Source organism: Sander lucioperca, chromosome 1, assembly GCF_008315115.2.
Source record: "Sander lucioperca isolate FBNREF2018 chromosome 1, SLUC_FBN_1.2, whole genome shotgun sequence".
In the NCBI taxonomy this organism is placed as follows: Eukaryota; Metazoa; Chordata; class Actinopteri; order Perciformes; family Percidae; genus Sander; species Sander lucioperca.
Genome location: NC_050173.1, coordinates 28,825,292 through 28,844,125, shown reverse-complemented (window position 1 = coordinate 28,844,125; position 18,834 = coordinate 28,825,292). Strand labels below are relative to the sequence as shown.

Here is an 18,834-nt window from a genome sequence, read left to right as displayed (position 1 = left end):
ATCTGGTGACCCATTACATTTCTTTTGTGGGCCTTTGGTAGAAGTTTATTTAGCCTCTCAACTGTATTGAGATTTATTTTGTTAACATCGACACACCACCACATTACCATAAAACAGAATGATCTTTGGTAGTAATAAAGGGAAATACAACAACATGCCATGTTGGTTAGTGTCAATCATTTAAATAACTGATTTTAACATAAATCTTGAAATCAAAGACTAATATCAAGTCAGAAAATCAATCAAGTCTACCTCACTTTTGGGTTCATACTCACAAATGTGCATCACAAAACCCACAGACAGTGTTACAGTCTCCTTTTCATTTCAGGCCCCTATTTCCATCTATGGCAGAATATGACAATTAATGCATGTGTTGTTGGTATATAAATATTGTGATAGACTAGATTGTGTGTGAATTGTGGTTGACATATCCTGCTTTAGATTAGTATCTTATTTTAAAGGCTGCATTACAGAAAGGTGACTGGAAAGGTGAATGTTGTAACTGAGTGAAATAAACCTCAATCAAAATGAATTAATACTAACAATGCACAGCATCTGAACTACTGGTATCTATGTTATATCCTTAAATATTATGCTAAAGTTAAAAGTAGCCCAGCATATTGAGAAACTAAATTCCTTTCACATGTTGCATTCTGTATGGATATTTTGCAGACAAACATGAATCAGTTATTTTGGGCCTTCAAAATAACTGAGTCATGTTTGTCTGCAAAATATCTCCTACCAGAATATTTTAACATATTTTCAGATGAACGTAGAAGCGAACAGTTTTAGGACAGACACATCCTGAGCTGCATCCAGGACCCCAAGCACACACACCGTTAAAGATACTAAATTTCATCTTTATTTTTTTTTCTCCAAGTATTTCACATGCATCCACAGAAGAATAACAATTTAACACTGGGCTTTCAACAATACTGGCCTTAGTATTCAGTAAGGCTCATTTTCAAGTGGTGACAGTGAATCACACACCCTTGATTTCAGGGTGATGACGTCTTCGTCCTATTATGTTGGTTTCACACACACAGAAATTCACTTAGTGTTGCAGGAAAGTTTTTAACATTTATCAGCTTATTGTCTAGATTTCTTCTGCTTAGCTACAGACTAACTTTTTAGGAAAATTACAAAATAAGGCAGCTGCATTATACAAAGACAAGAAATGGAAATGTTGACAATTGGTTGAGTTATTTAACTCAAATGAAAGTTTACATCTACGCTCGAAAGAAATCCCTAATTAAATCTCAGGCAAGAGTAACAAATGATCTCCAAAATGTCCAGGTCCCTTAAATGTTTGGTCAAACTACACTGTAGATAACGTCCCTTTTTGGATTTCCTTTACATAATCTTCCTTCTGCTCGTTTGTCACTGGTGAGACTGAGTAAAAAGAAGAAGCGATGAGTGTTTTTCCCTCTCTAAAATAATATCAACTATGACACGCACACAATAATAAAATCACAGGAGATTCTTTCAACTCAATTTGCATCAGGAGCTGCCCATCAGTGACCTGCAAACACAGACCGAATACACAGACAGGTTGTTAGACACTGGCATAAAGCAGCTAATTTGTATTCTCATTTGAACATTAGATCATTAAATCACTGCAGCAGTTTCTTGGGCGGGACAGTTCACAATTTGTGCTTAATGCAATCTGCACATGATTTAGTCTTTCACCAAGGAACAACAGTTCAGAACAGTTAACTCCCCAATATTTAATAACTTTGACGATAACAAGTCTCACCTGTGGAAGGACACTGTTAGACCATCTCGTACTGGTTGTTGGTTATGTATCGAGACAAGCAGCAGGACAGGAATATCCCAATGAGCTGAGAGAAAACACATTATAAAAATATAGATTTATGAAAACAGACAATTCCAAACAAACCAAATTAATCTTAAAATCATGTTTTTAATCAGTTATAAAAACATTTCACTGTATAACTTAACTGCAGAGAACTGCAGGTACTGTCACACTGTCAGCTGCACATACAGCTGTGCATAGAGCGACCACATTAGTGCTCAGACAGGCTATAAATAACTTATATCATATTAATGACCGTTTTTCAAAACGAAAACAAAGGTGACAGATGAGTTATTACCAGCTGTTAAATATTATATGATTCTGCACAGCAACTATCTTGTTTAACTTTGACCTGCTATACTTAGTTTTACAATGTCATGGTTGATTATAGTCAATATGTTGATGTGGTCACATTAGTTTTTACAGTCATATTATCTAGGCTGTGAAAAACTTGTTCACTACTCGCTATATAATAGACAGTTTATTCTACAGTAAGCAGTAAACTGAGATTTTAAATACAGTGCACTAGTTTAATTAAAAGGTACCCTGGGGAGTTTCTGACCATTAGTACTGCCATGGAAGAATGTTTTTATGAGTTTTGTGTATTCTTGTTGCACTCACACGAGGATGTGACCGATAAGAAAAAAAATGGAGAAGAAACGCAGCTATGAGCCAGCAAAGGCAAGGAAGAAGACTGATAGCAAGTAAACATGGATGTAAACAATTCAGATTTCAAAATTATCAAACGCTTAAAAGACTAACTACCTCTCTATCAGCATATTCAAAAGTGAGGCAGCTTCGACTGTACGAGGTGATTTTTTTGTATGTATTTTTTGCCTTTATGAGATAGTATGTCATATAGAGCAGAAAGGAAATGAAGGGAGACAGAGACCGGGATGGATGGCATGCAACAAAGTTCCTCCGACAGACTTGAACAATGGTCAGTTTCTTAAAGCCCTAGACCACCAGGGCACCCCCAAAACTATTCAAATATGTCTGGTTGTCTGACTGCTCCCATTATTTTATTTACTTATTAGTGTATTTAACAGGGACAGTGCATATTAATAAATATTAATGTAAATGTCCGAAAGATTAATTTTTATCTGTAGACCCTGGACAGAAAGTCATTTTTTTCCAGATGTTGCCCAACTAAACTCCTTTGTTATCTGTGTCACTGCATCCCCAAATCTCAGAAATTAAAGTTGTGAGTAAAATGTTTCCATAACCAAAGCTAAAAAAAACCAGATATAATATTGGAAATAAACAAACTGTATGTGCAGCATGGTCCCAACTGTTCTAAGACAAAGTATCTGAAAGAACATGTGATTTACCTGGAAGAATGCAATCCCAAAAGAAATCCCTGCGATGATTCCCAGGTTGGACTCCATCACATGGGTCACCCGTGAGAAACAGCCCTACAGCAGAAAAATACATTTTATAAATAGGCTTTTACAGCTGTCTACAAAATGAGTCAGACAGTTTTTGAGCTAACTGATTACCCTGCTTGTTCCTTAAAAGGAACTTAAAGGGGCTGTACTCGATATTCAAAACATTAATATAGTAATCGAACAAATATTTGCTGTGTAAATAAATATATAGTGGAGTAATGGCATCCTGAGCAGAGTATGAAGTCACACTCCCTCTGTGTGTGTTGTAATCCCAGCTTCTCTGCTCTGTTTTGATAGCCGGTCTGGACGCACGTGCATGTGGCCTGTGAAAAAACGTCTCCATTTAACTATTTCACGTATTGAGAGCTGTGTGGAGGCAATCCCAGCCCGCTTTTTAGTATTTCAAGTACAGCCCTTTTAAAGTAATTTAAACTACACAAATGTGTAGTAGTGGTGTAACAGTTTGTTGACACCACGATGAAACGAATATTTGCGTTGCGTATGAAAACGTCATAAGGCTGTGAACTCACCGTTGTGTACACCTCTTTCCCAGCCTTGTCGAGGTCTTTCAGGGTCTCTGGTGTGCAGTTGGTGTTGTCTTTACAGCAGCTGGCAGGGATGCCATTCTTTTTAAAGTAATCTGTGTCATTCCAGTCAGTGTAATTGTTCACCCCACAGCAATGCAACTAAAAAAAAGCCAGCAACAAAATGATTACAATGTAGTAAAAATGTATTTATGCGAAAGAAAAGTGGGTCAAAAAGTGTTTTTAATAATGAAAAAAAAAACCAACAAAAACAGGCGGATATTAGTTGTTGTCCAGTCCCAATACCATGAATGACATCACTGCAGATGTTTTGGATCACCTATTCGAAAAATACCTGCAGTGACACAAGCAACATGCTTAAAAGTTTAAACCCACAGAGAGCAGCACTTCTCTGCTCTCTGTTCTTGTATAAACAACAGTTCTTTGGTTTTTACAGCGAGACACAAACAGAGTCAGATAAGAGTAACACCATTAGCGTAATGGAAAACCTCCCACTCACAGTCCTCTGGATGGCGTCAACTGCAATGCTGCTGCTGTCTGTGCTATTGTAGGACTTCACCGCGTTTTTATAGGCAACGCCTAACTTGGCCTTGATCTGGTGAATTCAAAACAAAGTACATTATATATATATATATATTTTAGTGAGCCGATGTGATCCATTTAAAAAAAAATTTGGACAAGTAACACACCTCATGTCTGAAGATAAAGCCTGAGACACCGGCCACGAGCTCAGCCAGGAACACCAAGGTCAGAAACATGGCATACTGAAGGAAGAAATAAGATGAAAACAATTAAACAAGGTCACACCTGAAGTTAATATTTAAGGAAGCTTTACTACACCTTTACTGACCAGTTTGAGCATCCATGGGCTGCCGCGGCATGTAGCAAAGCAACCGAACAGGCCGAAAATAACGATAATGGCTCCGGTCCCGATGAGGACATATGGTGCATTGGTGCTCTCCTCAGAGGCCAGAGAGAAATAGGCCTCCAGGCTCACCTTCCCCCACACGCCAACAGCCAGCAGGATCACGCCTGTGAACTGAAGACGACAGCAGGGGGAGTCAGCTCTGGCATCAAAGAGCCAAAGAGAAATATATGAAGGTTTTTAGGGCCAAAACGTGAGATTAAAGGCTCAAAACCACACTGGTACAGTTAGAGCTTAGTAGCATTTTATCAATTATTATTATCAATTATATCCCCATACAGACCAAAATACGGAGTGTGGACTGGTAGCTGGAGAGATGCCAGTTCACCTCCTGGGCACTGCCAAGGTGCTCTTGAGCAAGGCACTGAACCCCGCAAAACGCTCAGGGCGCCTGTCCAGCAGTCGCAGCCCACTCACTGACATCTCATAATTTGTGCATGTATAGGACCTGAGTGTAAATTGTAATTTCCCCACTGGGGATCAATAAGTATAAATTATTATTATTAAATTATCAATCTGCAGTATTTAGTTTTTTCTGTCAATGATTTTTGGTAACAAAAATTAAGAAAAACTTTGTTTTGGTTAAAACACTCTGCAATACAGCTCTAAAAGTATTAAGTTTCGCTGAGTTTTTGGGTTTTACCGGTGATCTTTTAATGAAGAACCATGATGGGCTGAATCCAGGAAAAACAATTTCCCTCATTGATTTCCTTTAGTAAATCTGTTCTCAGTGGAGGGAATGCAGATGAAGAGAAGCAGATGAATTAGAAGGGGATGCTGGAGCTCCGACACACGTGTGTGACATGTGTATTGAGTAAAAACAGAAATAACCCCTAATATTGTTCACAATCATCATATATTTGAAAAACTCTCATTGTGTCCATCATAAAATAGTTACATGATTCAGATACTGCAGATTATGTATTTACCCGTCAACATTTTAGTAAAAACACACTTATTATACCCTACTAGCCTCAGCCTGAGGTTTAATCATCTCAACATCTTTTTCATTTACGACTGCCCACATAAGTCATTAGCCTGAGGGGAAGCATCAGCTCAACCACCCAAGAGCAATAAATTGGCAGATAAAAGCACTGACCTGAACTTTGTGTTAGCAGCAGCAGCGGCCTGAGATGGCTGTTTGCTCAGTACAAAGATTAACCGGGGGAGCAACGATAACTGCTCATTTTCTTCTCCAGACAAGCTTGTTTTTCTTACATGTAATAATGGCTCTAACTAGAATAGAATGCCTTTATTGTCATTGTATCATTCAACAGAATTCATTCACACATATACATTCCAAACACAGTTATTTTCATTATAAATTATTCTGGCCATTATTGTCTTGTTTTATTTATTTCATTATTTTGTTTATAGAAACTGACAAGTCCATTGGCAGAAAATGTATCTATTTTAATAAGCAATTAACCTTTCAGTCATTTTTCAAGAACAAATACCAAACATTCTCTTCTCTTTGCTTCTCAATATGAGGATTTGCATCTTTTTTTTGGTCTTATGTGACGATAAAATTAATAAATCTGATTATTTGGGGATTTTGGATTGTTGGTCGGACAAAACAACACATTTGAAGATGTTGCCTTGGGCTATAGGAAATTGGAAAGGTTCCTGGAATGAATTATGCAACATTGTATTAATATTAGAAGAAATAGAGTGTTGATGCTAAACCAATCCCTATGAATCAATCCAATTAATAAACTCCAATTAATTGCTAGCTTAACATAGAGTTTTTATGTGAGTTGTACACTAATACTTTCCCAAACTACCTCACACTAACATAAAAGCAGAACTGCTGGACACTAGAAAAAAAAAACAAATCTGGTGCAATGCTAATGTTTTGATCTTTTTTCCTCACAGCTGGACATTAGAAAAGTTGTGAAATCTGCCTACAGGCAAGCATATATTTCAACATATAGGAGAATAGTTTCCAAAAATAAAAACTTATAAATGAATCAATAAATAATTATTTAAATGTTGTTGTTTTTTTAAAGAAAATGTCTGTTTTCATAGTCTGTTATGTCAACTGCAACAATAAGTAGATTAACCGATTAGTCAAACAACAGAAAATTAATAGGCAACTATTTTGATAAGTGACATATCGTCTTAAGTAATTTCCTTAAAAACACACAAGTTTTGTCGTTCCAGCTTCTCAAATGTGTATATATTATATAATATAGACTAAATGATTAATCAAGAAAAAAAAGGCTTTATTTGTTAATTGCAGCCCCAACATTAGCTATTTACATGAAATGATGTAGCCTAACTGTAAAAAAGTTTTACTGCATTTTAACTTGACAAAAGACTAAACGAATCAGCGATTATAAAAATAGCTACGATTCATTTTCTGTCAATCGATTAATCGTTGCAGTTTAACGTAACGTTATAATTAAGTTGGACTGTAAAACAACAAGAATTATTGTTAAATCTAACCTTCAATTGATAATATACAACTTCTAATAACTAAGTTTCACTGTAGTTAACTGTAGCTAAAATGTTTTTCTAAATCAGGGACAGAAAATAGCTAACGGCTGTTTTCAGGACACTGGGACGTTGCTAAATCTGACTGGACACAAACATCTGCTCCAACGGTCAGTACATTTTCAACAGGTGGTTCTTTATGTCAACATAAACCAGCTCCACTTTAACTTGAGGATATTACTCTAAATATCCGTGTGTGAGACCCTGTCGTCATCCGAGGAAAGTATGTTAGCCTCGTTGGCACCGCCGCTTTTAGCCCATTGTTGCTCCTTTAGCTTGTTGTCGTTATCCCCCATTACATGACATGCAGCTCACCCAGAATATGAGGCTGTAGGAGATGAGGAAAGTCTTCAAGCAGGTAATCACTGGCTTCGTCTGAAGCCGTCGAGACGGCGGCGACATGGTTTAAGTTACTGTTTTTACTTTAAACTGGAAAAAAGAGAGAGAAAAGTTGACTTCACAACGCCAGGGTAGGAGAGGGAGAGAAAAAAACTTCAGGGATAAATCCGAGGAGAGGGGGAAGTGTCGTCACTAACCCAGATTCACTTTCCTAAAAGGAAAAAAAAGAGCTTTAAACAGTCCATGGTCAAGTCAGCAGCGACATTTAGCTATATTTGTTAACATATCACCGTCAAACTCGGCTTTCAAAATAAAATACAAACGTGTATAGCTTTCAAAATAAAACGGCAACACAACAGCTTTCAAAATGATCAACTGAAAACACTAACTAACGTTACTATTATTTTAAATACACAGATGAAGAATGTGAGGAGGAATATTTAGTGGGGTTTTCTCTTCGAAACTGTCCTATTATGTTAATGTAAAGTTAAGCTTGATTAAAGATTATAATAGCTAACGTACTTGAGGTAGGCCTAATTCAAAAATAATGATCAATACGTCAAAAGTGTAAGATATAAGCCTTACCATCTCTTAATTTCAAATCAAAAGGTTAAAAAAATGACTCAGAATTTCATATATTTGGTTAAGTAAATCTAATCATTTTGCTAAATCAAATCATGGCTGAAGGCCAAAGTGAAATCATGAAATAAATAAATAAAGAATTTGGCTCACTAGTTTATAATTTTGAATCAAGTCTAGTTTTTAACTCGCTGTCTTACAATTCTGACTTTAAATGTGATCATAACAATTGAACCTTCTAAAACAACATTCTGGCATAAAGTTTTTACTTATGAGTATGTTTTCTTTCTTTTCAAGGTTAAATTGGGGTCCATTTTGTCCCACCAATCTAGAAATAATCCTTTTCAACCAATTCAGACACAGCCCTTGCTTAATGTTTTAGAGTCACAGTTATCACCAACCCAGTAAGCACACATACGTCGCCGCGACGTATGTGTGCTTACTGGGAAGTCTTTCTACCTCGCTCAAATGTATGCTTTTATTTTGAGTGCACTAGCATTATTTCCTGTTTCGTGCTATCTGACTTTATGATAAAATGGATTATTCCTCTGGTGATGTGACACAGTTGAATGGGCTACATAATGTAATGTAGCCTACATTACATCGCATGGGTTATTTTATATTGTAGGCTGTCTGTGGGGCATATTCTAACTAAATTAAGGCCTACATGGGATGACACTTTCAAAACAACATAGGCCTACATTAAATCGTGTAAGTGGACACTAGACATATATTACACGAAACATATGAGATCTATTTTGTAGCCTAATTGCACATTGTATTTTCTATTTTTATGTAGGCCTATTTGAAGCGCTTTGTGCCTACTTGTTTTTGTAAAGTGCTAGGCCTATGTATAAATACAGGATATTATACATAATTATTATAACCTTATTCCCATAAGGAATGACTGAGGATGAGGATTATATGAGTGTCATAATCAGGGGAAATCATGAATGTATAATCACTATGTATAACAATAAGTTATACTATCAGTGATAATAAATTATATCTTCTGAATGGACGATCTGTATTTTCATCTGTGGCTTTTAATAACCTTCACTTTTTTGGGTTTATGAGCTTTTGGAGGGGCGGGGTTTTATAAAATGGCTCAATCATCATGTTTAAATACATCCATGGTTTAATGCCGCGATGGGAGGAAACACACTAGAGGTCCGATAGCGCCACAAGTGGTGTTTGCCTTTGATGATGGACTAGAAGGATCTTTTTCAAAAACTGCTGAGACTCCGGTATGACGGGAGGCTTATTGTCCTCAGCGGGGATGATTACGTAGCCTAAAGTTGTTGTTTTTTAAGTCGTTTGTTATATACGCTACTAATTGCAAACTTTGTCTGGATTATAACTCTGTACTTTTTCAGCTGGAATCTGGGATCTGAACCAACCTGCGCTAAAAACTTTGTATTACCCCCAGGAGTCATCCTTGTGTTTCTAAAATGCTCCTCAGCCGCTTTGTTGCTGTGTTCATTTTATACTTCACAGGTGAGTCCAAACAATACGTAATATAATTCAGTACTTAAAAAAAAGTTGTACAAAATAAAAACCTTATATCATGATTGCTAGCTCAAGTCACGCAAACATCCAAATCCCGTCAGAAGGGAAATACCGTCATCTCAGCAGTAATATCAACTGTATTAGATGCAGATGTGCTGAATTTTTGAGGCAACTGGATACATGCAAATGGAGCCCACTCCTTCCTCCAGGAATAAAGAACTGAAGGGATGCAGCAGACTCCAGTTAAACTGAACTTAAATTAAGCTTGTAGCTGAGCTGCCTCCCTCTGAAGGAGCCCCTCTGCTTTGCTGACCAGGCAGTTTAATTACAACTCGGCTACAATCACTGCCAGTTAATTAGTGAGCAGTCCCCCCTCCGGGCCAAGTATGCTAAAGCCTTCATTAATCCTGCAGAGATAACAGCTTGACCTGGGATCCACCCAAGCTCAGATGCTAATGCAGAGTGATTCAAAGGATGCTGGTCACCTTTGTCATTAGAGATAAATGAAGCCTTTTACATTTGTCAAACTACACACCTTCCTCTGATGTGACTCATCCCTGCTTCTTGTAAGTCTAATTGTCTACAACGTGCATGTCTCTGTGGTATAGTCAGTACTGTGAGTGGTGCATGATGCATTGTGTGTGTCTTTGTGTAGGTAGTCTACACTTTTAGTAGAAGTATTCAGATCCTTGAAAGTACCAGTGTGTAAAAATACTACACCACAAGTAAAAGTTCTGCATTCAAAATCCTGCTTAACAGAAGTATTATCAAAAGTAACAGTAGCCTACTTGTTCTTCTAAAAATGGTCCCATGTGACTGACATGTTATCGGATATTAGCGTTCTCTTAATACATCCATGGATATTAGATATTAATACTACTGATGCATCAATGCATAATCAGCTGGTTTGAACTACTTTACTGTACAAAGCCTACCGTTTGGTAGTGTGCCCCAGTGGTTCTCAACCTGTGGGTCGGGCCCCTTTAAAGGCTCACAAGATCAATTTGTGAAGTTGTGACATTAATAAGTGGAGTAGAAAAATCAGAAAAGCAGGGTTCTGCTACACAAATTTGTATTATATTCATTTTGTGGATTGTCTGTACTTGAGCCCTGCAGTGCAGACCATCAGACTGATGATCATAGCTTGTTTATTTCCTCTGTGACTAATTCTCTGTGAGGGGACTTGGGAAATATTAGTCCGGGGAAGTGTTACTTAGTGGAACATCTGGCTCATTATGAGAAAAATTGCTGATGATAGGTTTAATCCACACATGGCAGGAACTATCTGAAGCAAGCTTTCATAGAAAGGGAAGTTGAATGTGATGCAGCATTATTATTAGAAACTCTGTTAAAGTGAATTTTGGTTGAGAGCCAGAAAACAGATTGTTTGAGCTGAAGCAAAGGAAGCACAGGAACTGCCTTGAGATGGGGGTGGAGGTTGACAGATTGGAAAGTTTGGCACTCAGCTCTAAACATGGAGTCTTTATTGGGATTTCCAAACAGATAATGTGCCTGAGCCACAACTGCTGAGAGAGGAGGATAACAGTGAAAAGGATTTATTGTGCAGAAAGACAAACTTTACCACACACACCCTTCTGTTTATTACATAAAAAGTCTTCAATTGAGTAATGAAAACATGCTGTTAGTCCTAATTTGTAGTGAATGTTATTATCATTTTCAAAAGGCCAGAAAACACTACAAGTCTAACATGTTTTCTCTGCACTAATGTCTGTCTCCTTTTTAAAAAAAAACCAGAAATTCCATGTTTTCTGACCCTGCTCTCAGGTCTAAAACCCTCAGTGGTTTCTGTTAGCATCACTGATTGCAAATCCAGGTGTCTATGAACTGGAATGTTATTGATCTTGTGAAAAAGGAAACCTGAAAAGAAGTTATGGAAAAGAGATTGTGTGGGGAGAATCACGGTCACCTAAGAAATGTTCAAGCTGTGTTTGATGTTTCCTCATGTCTGACGTTTGTTTTTTCAGCTGGCTCGGGGACCACAGTACATGACAGCTCCAATGACTTTGTAGAAGAAGACTATGCCCCTCAACTAGACTACAAAGGTGCGTATGGACAAACACACTCACTCACTCATTCACTCACTAGGGTGTGTGATATGACAATATATACCACCAGACAGTACTGCTGTCTACGACAAGCTATTCCTTTAACACCTCTGGTATTCAAGTATACAACACTTCAGTACCCTGCTTTCCACCATTTGTGCTTCACGCAGATTTGGGTTTTGGTTACTCTTTAAACACAGATCCACACTGGTGTCATTCTCCGGGTCTGACCAATGGAGAGGTGACCTGCCACTCCCCTCAAGGCGGTGCCCATAGGAGCACGTTGGGCACCCGCTGTGAGATGAGCTGTGATCAAGGATACCGTCTGCTGGGGAAGAGCTCCATTCAGTGCCTCGCCAGCCGACGCTGGTCTGGGACAGCTTACTGCCGCAGTATGTGGACATTGTGACTTTAAATTCCCATATGAGGATGATATTCTACTTTATCCTTATTCAAAACATACCATTGCACTGGCTTACATGTTCCTTGATTACAGTAAACACACTGGCACTGTAGTTTATTTTGGGTCAATACCACATATACCATCTGCTGCTGTAAAATCTCAACATTGCACAAAATGTTTATTAATCCACTGCTGAAAATAGTCCCCAACAAATGCACTGGTGTTTGAGTAACATTTGAGTAACACAAAGCCTACATTGCCCAGCTGTTTTAGGTAGTTATGTTTTTTGTTTTTTTTTAAACATAAGTATTAATTCATGACCTGTGTAGTGATTTTCTTTTAGGGATGCGATGCCATGTGCTGCCCCTCATTCCTCACGGCAGATACACCTGCACTAATGGCTTCATGGTGGACTCCAGGTGCGACTTCACCTGCGACCCAGGCTATCGCATTGAGGGGCAACACTCACGCACCTGTGAGCGCAAGGGATCGTGGAGCGGAGCACAGCCAGATTGTGAAGGTACATATCAAGGTCTTATTTTTGCAGAAGCTAACCAGATGTTTATACTCAAAAGTCTTTGTTGAACTGTCAACTATATGTTCAACTTTCTGCCATAATAGTATTTATTATTTGTTTGTTCATTATTTTTGTGTGTATATATATATATATATATATATATATATATATATATATATATATATATATATATATATATATATATATATATATTCTGTATTTATGTGCTTGACTGTAGCAGTACTTTGCATTATTGTTTATTCCTTTTTAACATGTTTATTGTTTTACACCAAATACACCAAGGCATATTCCTTTGCAAGTGAAAATGTACTTTGGTAATAAATATGATTCTGATTCATTGACCAAAATTGTCTGTCTTGCTGTCATGTTTTTCTTCATCTTTCACAAGCCATGTGTGTCACAGGCTTACAGTCACACAACAAGCATATTTCCTGCTCATCTGTTCTTTAAATGAACCCAGAGCTGTGGTCTGCTGTCTTTCAGATTTTCATGTGCTGCTCTATATGACTGCTAACAGTACAGATGAATTTCCTTCCTGCAAAATCTCCAATATTGTTGTAATTTTCCAACTATTTGTTTCAGATACAGATCCTCCAAAGATCAAGTGCCCTCCGTCCAGACTCAAGGTGGCCGAGCCTGGGAAACTCACTGCTATGGTGACCTGGGACCCCCCCGCTGCTACCGATACTGCTGATAAATCACTTGAGTATGTCGCTCCTTTCCTTTGCTTCCCTTTCCTGTTCACTTTAAAATGGAATTAAACACTCAGCCTTTACTGTACTTGTCTCTCCACAGTGTAATTTTAGTAGGCCAGGAGCCCGGCACTGACTTTAAAGAGGGAGCAAGCATTATCCGATACAAAGTGTATGATCAAGCCAGGAACAGAGCGGCCTGCAAGTTTATTGTACGTGTTGAAGGTAAGTTGACATATGAAATGAGTTTAAATACTTCACATTAACTTAAAGACAGCATTATAACTTGGATGACACATTGAATTTCTTATTTCCACAGTGAGAAGATGTCCAGATCTACCTCCACCTCTGCACGGCTTCCTCACTTGCTCCTCTGATGGGAATAACTATGGTGCAACATGTGAATACCAATGTGAGGGAGGATATGAACGGAGGGGCGTATCTAGTCGTGTCTGCCAGTTCAACCGCAACTGGGGAGGAGACCCTGTCGAGTGTGTTCGTGAGTCTGCATGAAAGTGGCAATCATGCTTATGAATTTGCAGCATGAACATAATAGTATACTTATATATGAGAAGATATAAATGCAGGATGCAATTGTGATTGTGTGTGTTTGTAGCAATGGAGATTAAATCAGATGTAAAGACAGTCTCCGCTCTCCTGGATCAATTCTATGAAAAGAGGAGGCTGCTGATCATGTCTGCGCCCAACATATCTGACCCAGACTACCAGCTGCAGAACATCATGATACAAGTGAGAAAATGTTTTTCCTTCTGGTGTTTTTAAGCTAAGTTTAAATAAACAAAACAAAAAAGCCCTTTACATTTTTTCCCCCTTGTTCCAACCAGAAATCAGACTGTGGATTAGACTTGCGGCATGTAACAGTGATTGAGCTCCTGGGCTCCTCGCCTCGGGAGACGGGTCGCATTAAAGAAAGTCTGCTCAGCTTTGAAGTCATCGAGGGTTTGAGGTAATAGTGAGATACTTCATCTCTTAGTTATTCAGCAGTTTTATGGTTTATTCTGTGGGGGAAACGTTCATTTAGTTGAAAAATTCCATCCTGAAATGGCTTCATATAACTACCATTTTTTTATTCAACAGTAAGGAGTTGTTTCTCCTCATTGTATTTAAATGTCAGGAGCCTCCTAATAAAAAGGGATCCTCTGTGGAAAAAATCCACTTGAAGGATTACCCCCGTTAAAAATAGCAGTAATGGGTTTTTGACAAGACTGACAGAACAATAGGAAACACCTGGCTTTGGTTCTCACGAGAATCAATGAGTAAGGAATTCTTTTAAAGTCCACCATTTTGCACCAGACACAAGCATGTAGGGACTAGTTTATCTTAGAAGAGGCAAAGATATAGATTATTCCACCAACTGTGTATTTTGAGTAAGGGTTACTGCTCACTTTTTCCAGACTGGAAAATCTCTTCAGTCTCTCCACTGACACACAAATCTCAGCTGAGTGAGGGCAGCATATTGAGGCACATTCTTTGAGTGTAATGGGCACTCTAGGACATGTAGGCAAGCAGACATCACTATGGTACAGTAGAAGTAGATGAGGAAAGTGTATACATCTGAACAGGGACGTTCTATAGGGCTTATTGTCAAACTGATATCACCATAAATGTAAACAAGAGAGCATTACAAAGGCACTAATTAACATTCTGCTTTAAACCTGCAATAACTGCATTTTGGTTACAGTGCAAACTTGTAAGCAAACAGTTGCTTATTTACACATCAGGCAGATACAATATAATTTATTTGGAGTTGTGTTTCTGGCGACCTGATCAACGCAAGTCCAATAATCACTCTACTTCTAGCTCGGTTTTGGTCTCTCTCTCTCTCTCTCTCTCTTTAGCTGCTAAACACTGCACTATGTTCACCAGCTAGACACTGACTTTGTTGTTTGGTGCTGAGCAGTTAACATATTGTGGGTTTATTGGAGGTGAGCAGTGAAAGTGAACTGAAACAGTAAAGTTGTCATCTGGAAAACCAAAAAATTGAGGTAAAAGACAAAGCTCCATAGAGCTGAAGGAAACTGCAGTCGGCTGATAATCATCTGTAGATACGTCACTATGAGCAACCCTCGAATCCTTTTTATAAAAAAATATTGATTAGAGCAGCTTTAATGTTATCAAAATAGCAGATGGAGTGTTACTTTAATAATCAAATTTGTGTTTTTCTGTAGACAAGCATTCAGAATTTCCAGATATTACTTCAGCATGTTGCTGCTGGACAAGCTTGGAATGGACCGCGAACGCTTTATTACCCCGATGGCATCGGATGAGCTGTTCTCATACATCGATAGCTTCCTGCTGGATGAAGAGGAGAGAGAGAGACTGGAGCTCCACAGGGACTTTTGTGACTAATTTAATAAACCTCTCTGGTTGCCACAGTGATATGCTCATTAGTATTACCAAACACAAGATGAGGAAGGACAAACAACCAGAAACCAGGTCCAGAGGGACATTAGGAGGGAAAAGAGGACAAGAAGGCACTTCCTCTTGTTCAAATGTGATCACTACACAACACTGAAGTGCTAGCACTGTTTTCTCTCTCGAATAATCATCTGAAAGGCACGGAGGACAGAAAACGGACTTTACAGCTACAGAAAATACAGACAAGCCTGAATAAAACACATTAGTAAAAGAAGAAATACATTTTGAAGCATAGATATATTATAAAATTAGGTTGGATACAGGATGTGGATTAGTATTTTTTGTTAAGAAGTCCCTGTTCTTGTCCGATATTTAATAAGAACTAAATCTGACAACCACTTCTGATTATATTATCAACAGATTATTTTTAAATCCAGCTGGTATGGACGATCAAGCATGTCTTGTCTTTGGGTTTAGTACATTTTTTATTGGGTGAACAGAATATTCATGGTAAACACGGCTCTGATCACACAGTTAAACATTAAAATCTACATTTATAGCTATAAATAGACACATTTAATCATTTCTAATAAGCTTTTCATGCAACTCATATATAAATATAATTTGTACACGATAGTATTACAATTTGTTGGATGCAACTACCAGTTTATAATGACTTGTTTTCCCACACATCAATGTAATTCTGTACACAATTATAAAGAAAAAGGTGACACATTACAACTCTTTCTGTGCATGAGTGTATCAGTGTTGTGCATGAATTTGAATTGCAATAATATATATACAGCCTAAATTTAAAAACATAAAATGACTGTCAATGCTCTTAAAATCTATCCAGGGTTTATCGTTGTGATGTTTTGGCACATTTTCAGTGTGAGCAGATGTTTGGTGTTTAACAGGCCAATGAACTGTCACTGTATCTGCTTACAGCCAATCAGCAGTAGACACGCTTCTGGTCTGACAAACTTGCGAAGAAAATTAATCCACAATCTCCTATTTGTCTCACACCCCACATTGTCTCCCCATTTCAGTCTCTGGATTATTTTCCAGGGTTGAGCCCTGTGTGCCGTCCTCATTTGCCCTTCACCATAGTGGAGCGCAGTGGAAGAGTGCCCTCTGCCCACGAGTCAGGGTACTGCATCATCTTCTTCCAAAGACTGACTTCCTCTCCAACTGAGTCCATTTCTACTTCCTCTTTTCCTATTTTTACAGTGCCTGCAGGAGTGAAGATTACATGAATGTAATCCTGAATGTAAAATGAGTGCAGAGTGTTTTTTACTATTAATGATGGCAAATTGCTTTTACTTTCACACTGGGGGAAACACATGGAAGCCTTGATAGTGCTTCAGCAGTAATCTAAAAATAAGCGTGTCCTTCTCACAATAGGCAATTATGCAACTATTTAAACTAGAAAAGGGTATTACTTTCTCTTTTTATTTAAATTCCACTTCACTCTAGTGTTAGGCCACGTCTAGATGGGTAGGAGTGCAACATGAAAAACAATTTAAAAAAAGTACCCAAACCAATTCAGGGTGAACCAAGGACAAAACAACCAATTAAATAATCTACCTCCCCAAAAACCTAAACCATCAGCTTTAGTCCCATTTACAAAAGGTGGATTCTTCTATTTACGATACTCACAATTAACCAACTGAGGAAATAGGCCTAACAAGATCTCACTTAAGAGCAATTGTTTAAGTAACCCACAAAGGAGAAAGATCTGATAAATTCTCACAAAAACACTTCTGACAGCCCTAAAAAGCCAGGTGAAAAGAAACGTCATGTATTGAATTCTATCTTTTACCTTCTCCGGAGCTGAGACGGACTCCTCCCAGGAATTCGTTGCTCAACATGGCTTCTCTGTCCCACACGGTCAGCTCCAGACACATCTCCTCCAGCTGCTCCAAAGCCAGCTCCTTGTACACAAATGTGTGGTCATAGTGGGGGTTCAAGTTCTTCTTCACAACTGGAGTCTTCCTCTTTGTGGTCTTGGTCTTAGTTGGGAACAAGTACCTGCAGAATCATAAATAGAGGGAAGTCTTGAAAGAGAAATGCTTGTATGGGGATGCAATGTGTCATTTTAAGGGTGGAGACTTTATCACTAACCCTTTAACGAAGCTGTCTGAGGTGTCTCCTGGTTTCATTGCCATCAAATTCTTTGCCTCTTTAATTAGGACCTGCAGTTCTCCTCCCTCAATCACAGACTTTTTGCCTGAGGAGAAGACGACCGACACTCTTAGAAGATCAAGACAAAGTGTATCAAACACAGTCAGAGCTTCTTATCATAGTCTTACCTTTGGTTTTCTCAGTTGTTGGCTTTTTAGGTGTGACATACTTCAAGGAGATCACCAACTCTCCTTTGTACTGAGCAAAAGCTGTAGATGGCACAGCAGGGGCTGACTGTAAGAAAAGTACATTATAGTATTATATTTAAGACACAAGAAAATAAAAGGAAGATAAATCTCATTAACAATACCTACTAATAAACACTTAACAGACAAAAATATTTACAAAAAGGTTCCTTTAATTTGGTTATTAGTCATAAAAAAGAAGAAGTGTGCAGATTAACAATTCACCTGCATCTGTTTCAAAAAGTGAGTTTTTAACTTGACTAAATATGTAATGGATTCTCACTTTCTAAATGACCTCAAACACAATCTTAGTGTTTACACATCTGCCAACATATTGATAAAGATATATATCTACTCAGGCTCTACTCCTCACAGCCAATCAATAGCTTCACCTTGTTTTAATTTGCTTAGACCTTTGGGCCACTGATTTTAAACTGATCATCATCTGATCAGCACTGATTAGTTCTGTCAAATATGGCAGTCAAAAACACTTTGTTTGTTAGCTTGCATAACCCTTTGTCAATCAATTGTGTCCTTCATATTCAGTAATACCTCGGTTAGTTTCAGCTAATGACCACTGTTCCTCCTCGTTGATGCACTTTGCCATGATTTGAGACTGCCCCCCTTAATATTCTCTTTTACTTCAGTTTTTATACCCATGCTATGTGCAATTTTACCACACACGATTTTGCCTTTTGGAGCACTTTTTGCTCTCTCGTTTGACAACTCACTTGATTGCCAAACTTTTGTTTACTCTGACAAACGGTATTCAACATAGCACTAAACATAT

The 18,834-nt window shown here is 38.1% G+C and overlaps 3 protein-coding genes and 1 long non-coding RNA gene across 11 annotated transcripts in view; 1 reads left to right on the top strand and 3 right to left on the bottom strand.

Annotated features, from left to right (window-relative positions):
- Positions 1 to 839: 839 nt before the first annotated feature.
- On the bottom strand, positions 840 to 7,758 carry tspan7 (tetraspanin 7). The gene is made up of 8 exons (XM_031302877.2): positions 7,486 to 7,758; positions 4,600 to 4,788; positions 4,439 to 4,513; positions 4,249 to 4,344; positions 3,735 to 3,890; positions 3,148 to 3,231; positions 1,757 to 1,841; positions 840 to 1,522 (listed from the first exon to the last, which is right to left on the bottom strand). The coding sequence occupies exons 1-7, from the start codon at positions 7,570 to 7,572 to the stop codon at positions 1,773 to 1,775; spliced, it is 756 nt and encodes a 251-aa protein (XP_031158737.1). The 5' UTR covers positions 7,573 to 7,758; the 3' UTR covers positions 840 to 1,522; positions 1,757 to 1,772.
- On the top strand, positions 7,084 to 16,501 carry srpx2 (sushi-repeat containing protein X-linked 2). 3 transcript variants are annotated; one of them, XM_031302871.2, is made up of 11 exons: positions 9,247 to 9,335; positions 9,465 to 9,585; positions 11,583 to 11,660; positions 11,864 to 12,055; positions 12,410 to 12,586; positions 13,187 to 13,310; positions 13,400 to 13,521; positions 13,616 to 13,795; positions 13,913 to 14,046; positions 14,142 to 14,263; positions 15,486 to 16,501. In XM_031302871.2, the coding sequence occupies exons 2-11, from the start codon at positions 9,540 to 9,542 to the stop codon at positions 15,664 to 15,666; spliced, it is 1,356 nt and encodes a 451-aa protein (XP_031158731.1). In that variant the 5' UTR covers positions 9,247 to 9,335; positions 9,465 to 9,539; the 3' UTR covers positions 15,667 to 16,501. The 3 variants fall into 3 exon arrangements, with proteins under 3 accessions (XP_031158732.1, XP_031158731.1, XP_031158729.1); XM_031302872.2 differs by lacking the exons at positions 9,247 to 9,335; positions 9,465 to 9,585 and adding an exon at positions 7,084 to 7,280; XM_031302869.2 differs by having other exon boundaries at positions 9,287 to 9,585.
- The window catches only part of LOC116052304, a 29,333-nt gene continuing 18,827 nt past the window's right edge, over positions 8,329 to 18,834 (bottom strand). Inside the window, exons 4-5 of the long non-coding RNA XR_004105562.1 lie at positions 11,119 to 11,123; positions 8,329 to 8,339 (exon numbers count right to left, since the gene is read on the bottom strand). This is a non-coding gene — a long non-coding RNA (uncharacterized LOC116052304). The remainder of the gene's footprint in view (positions 8,340 to 11,118; positions 11,124 to 18,834) is intronic.
- sytl4 (synaptotagmin-like 4) overlaps positions 16,157 to 18,834 on the bottom strand; it is a 12,840-nt gene continuing 10,162 nt past the window's right edge. For 5 of the 6 annotated variants that reach the window (XM_031302868.2, XM_036001671.1, XM_036001669.1 and 2 more), the window contains 4 exons: positions 17,988 to 18,093; positions 17,800 to 17,905; positions 17,498 to 17,706; positions 16,766 to 16,908 (listed from right to left, as the gene is read on the bottom strand). In XM_031302868.2, the coding sequence (XP_031158728.2) occupies positions 16,766 to 16,908; positions 17,498 to 17,706; positions 17,800 to 17,905; positions 17,988 to 18,093 (564 nt within the window). Of the gene's footprint in view, positions 16,909 to 17,497; positions 17,707 to 17,799; positions 17,906 to 17,987; positions 18,094 to 18,834 lie in introns of all 6 variants that reach the window. The other variant, XM_036001663.1, reaches the window with a different exon arrangement.

Coding starts and splice junctions, on each gene's coding strand:
- tspan7 (XM_031302877.2), bottom strand. CDS start 7,572: ATGTCGCCGCCGTCTCGACGGCTTCAGACGAAGCCAGTGATTACCTGC. Junction 4,514..4,599: donor GCCCATGGATGCTCAAACTG/GTCAGTAAAGGT, acceptor TTCTTCCTTCAG/TATGCCATGTTTCTGACCTT. Junction 3,232..3,734: donor GGAAAGAGGTGTACACAACG/GTGAGTTCACAG, acceptor TTTCTGCTGTAG/GGCTGTTTCTCACGGGTGAC.
- srpx2 (XM_031302871.2), top strand. CDS start 9,540: ATGCTCCTCAGCCGCTTTGTTGCTGTGTTCATTTTATACTTCACAG. Junction 12,056..12,409: donor TGGGACAGCTTACTGCCGCA/GTATGTGGACAT, acceptor ATTTTCTTTTAG/GGATGCGATGCCATGTGCTG. Junction 13,522..13,615: donor GTTTATTGTACGTGTTGAAG/GTAAGTTGACAT, acceptor TTATTTCCACAG/TGAGAAGATGTCCAGATCTA.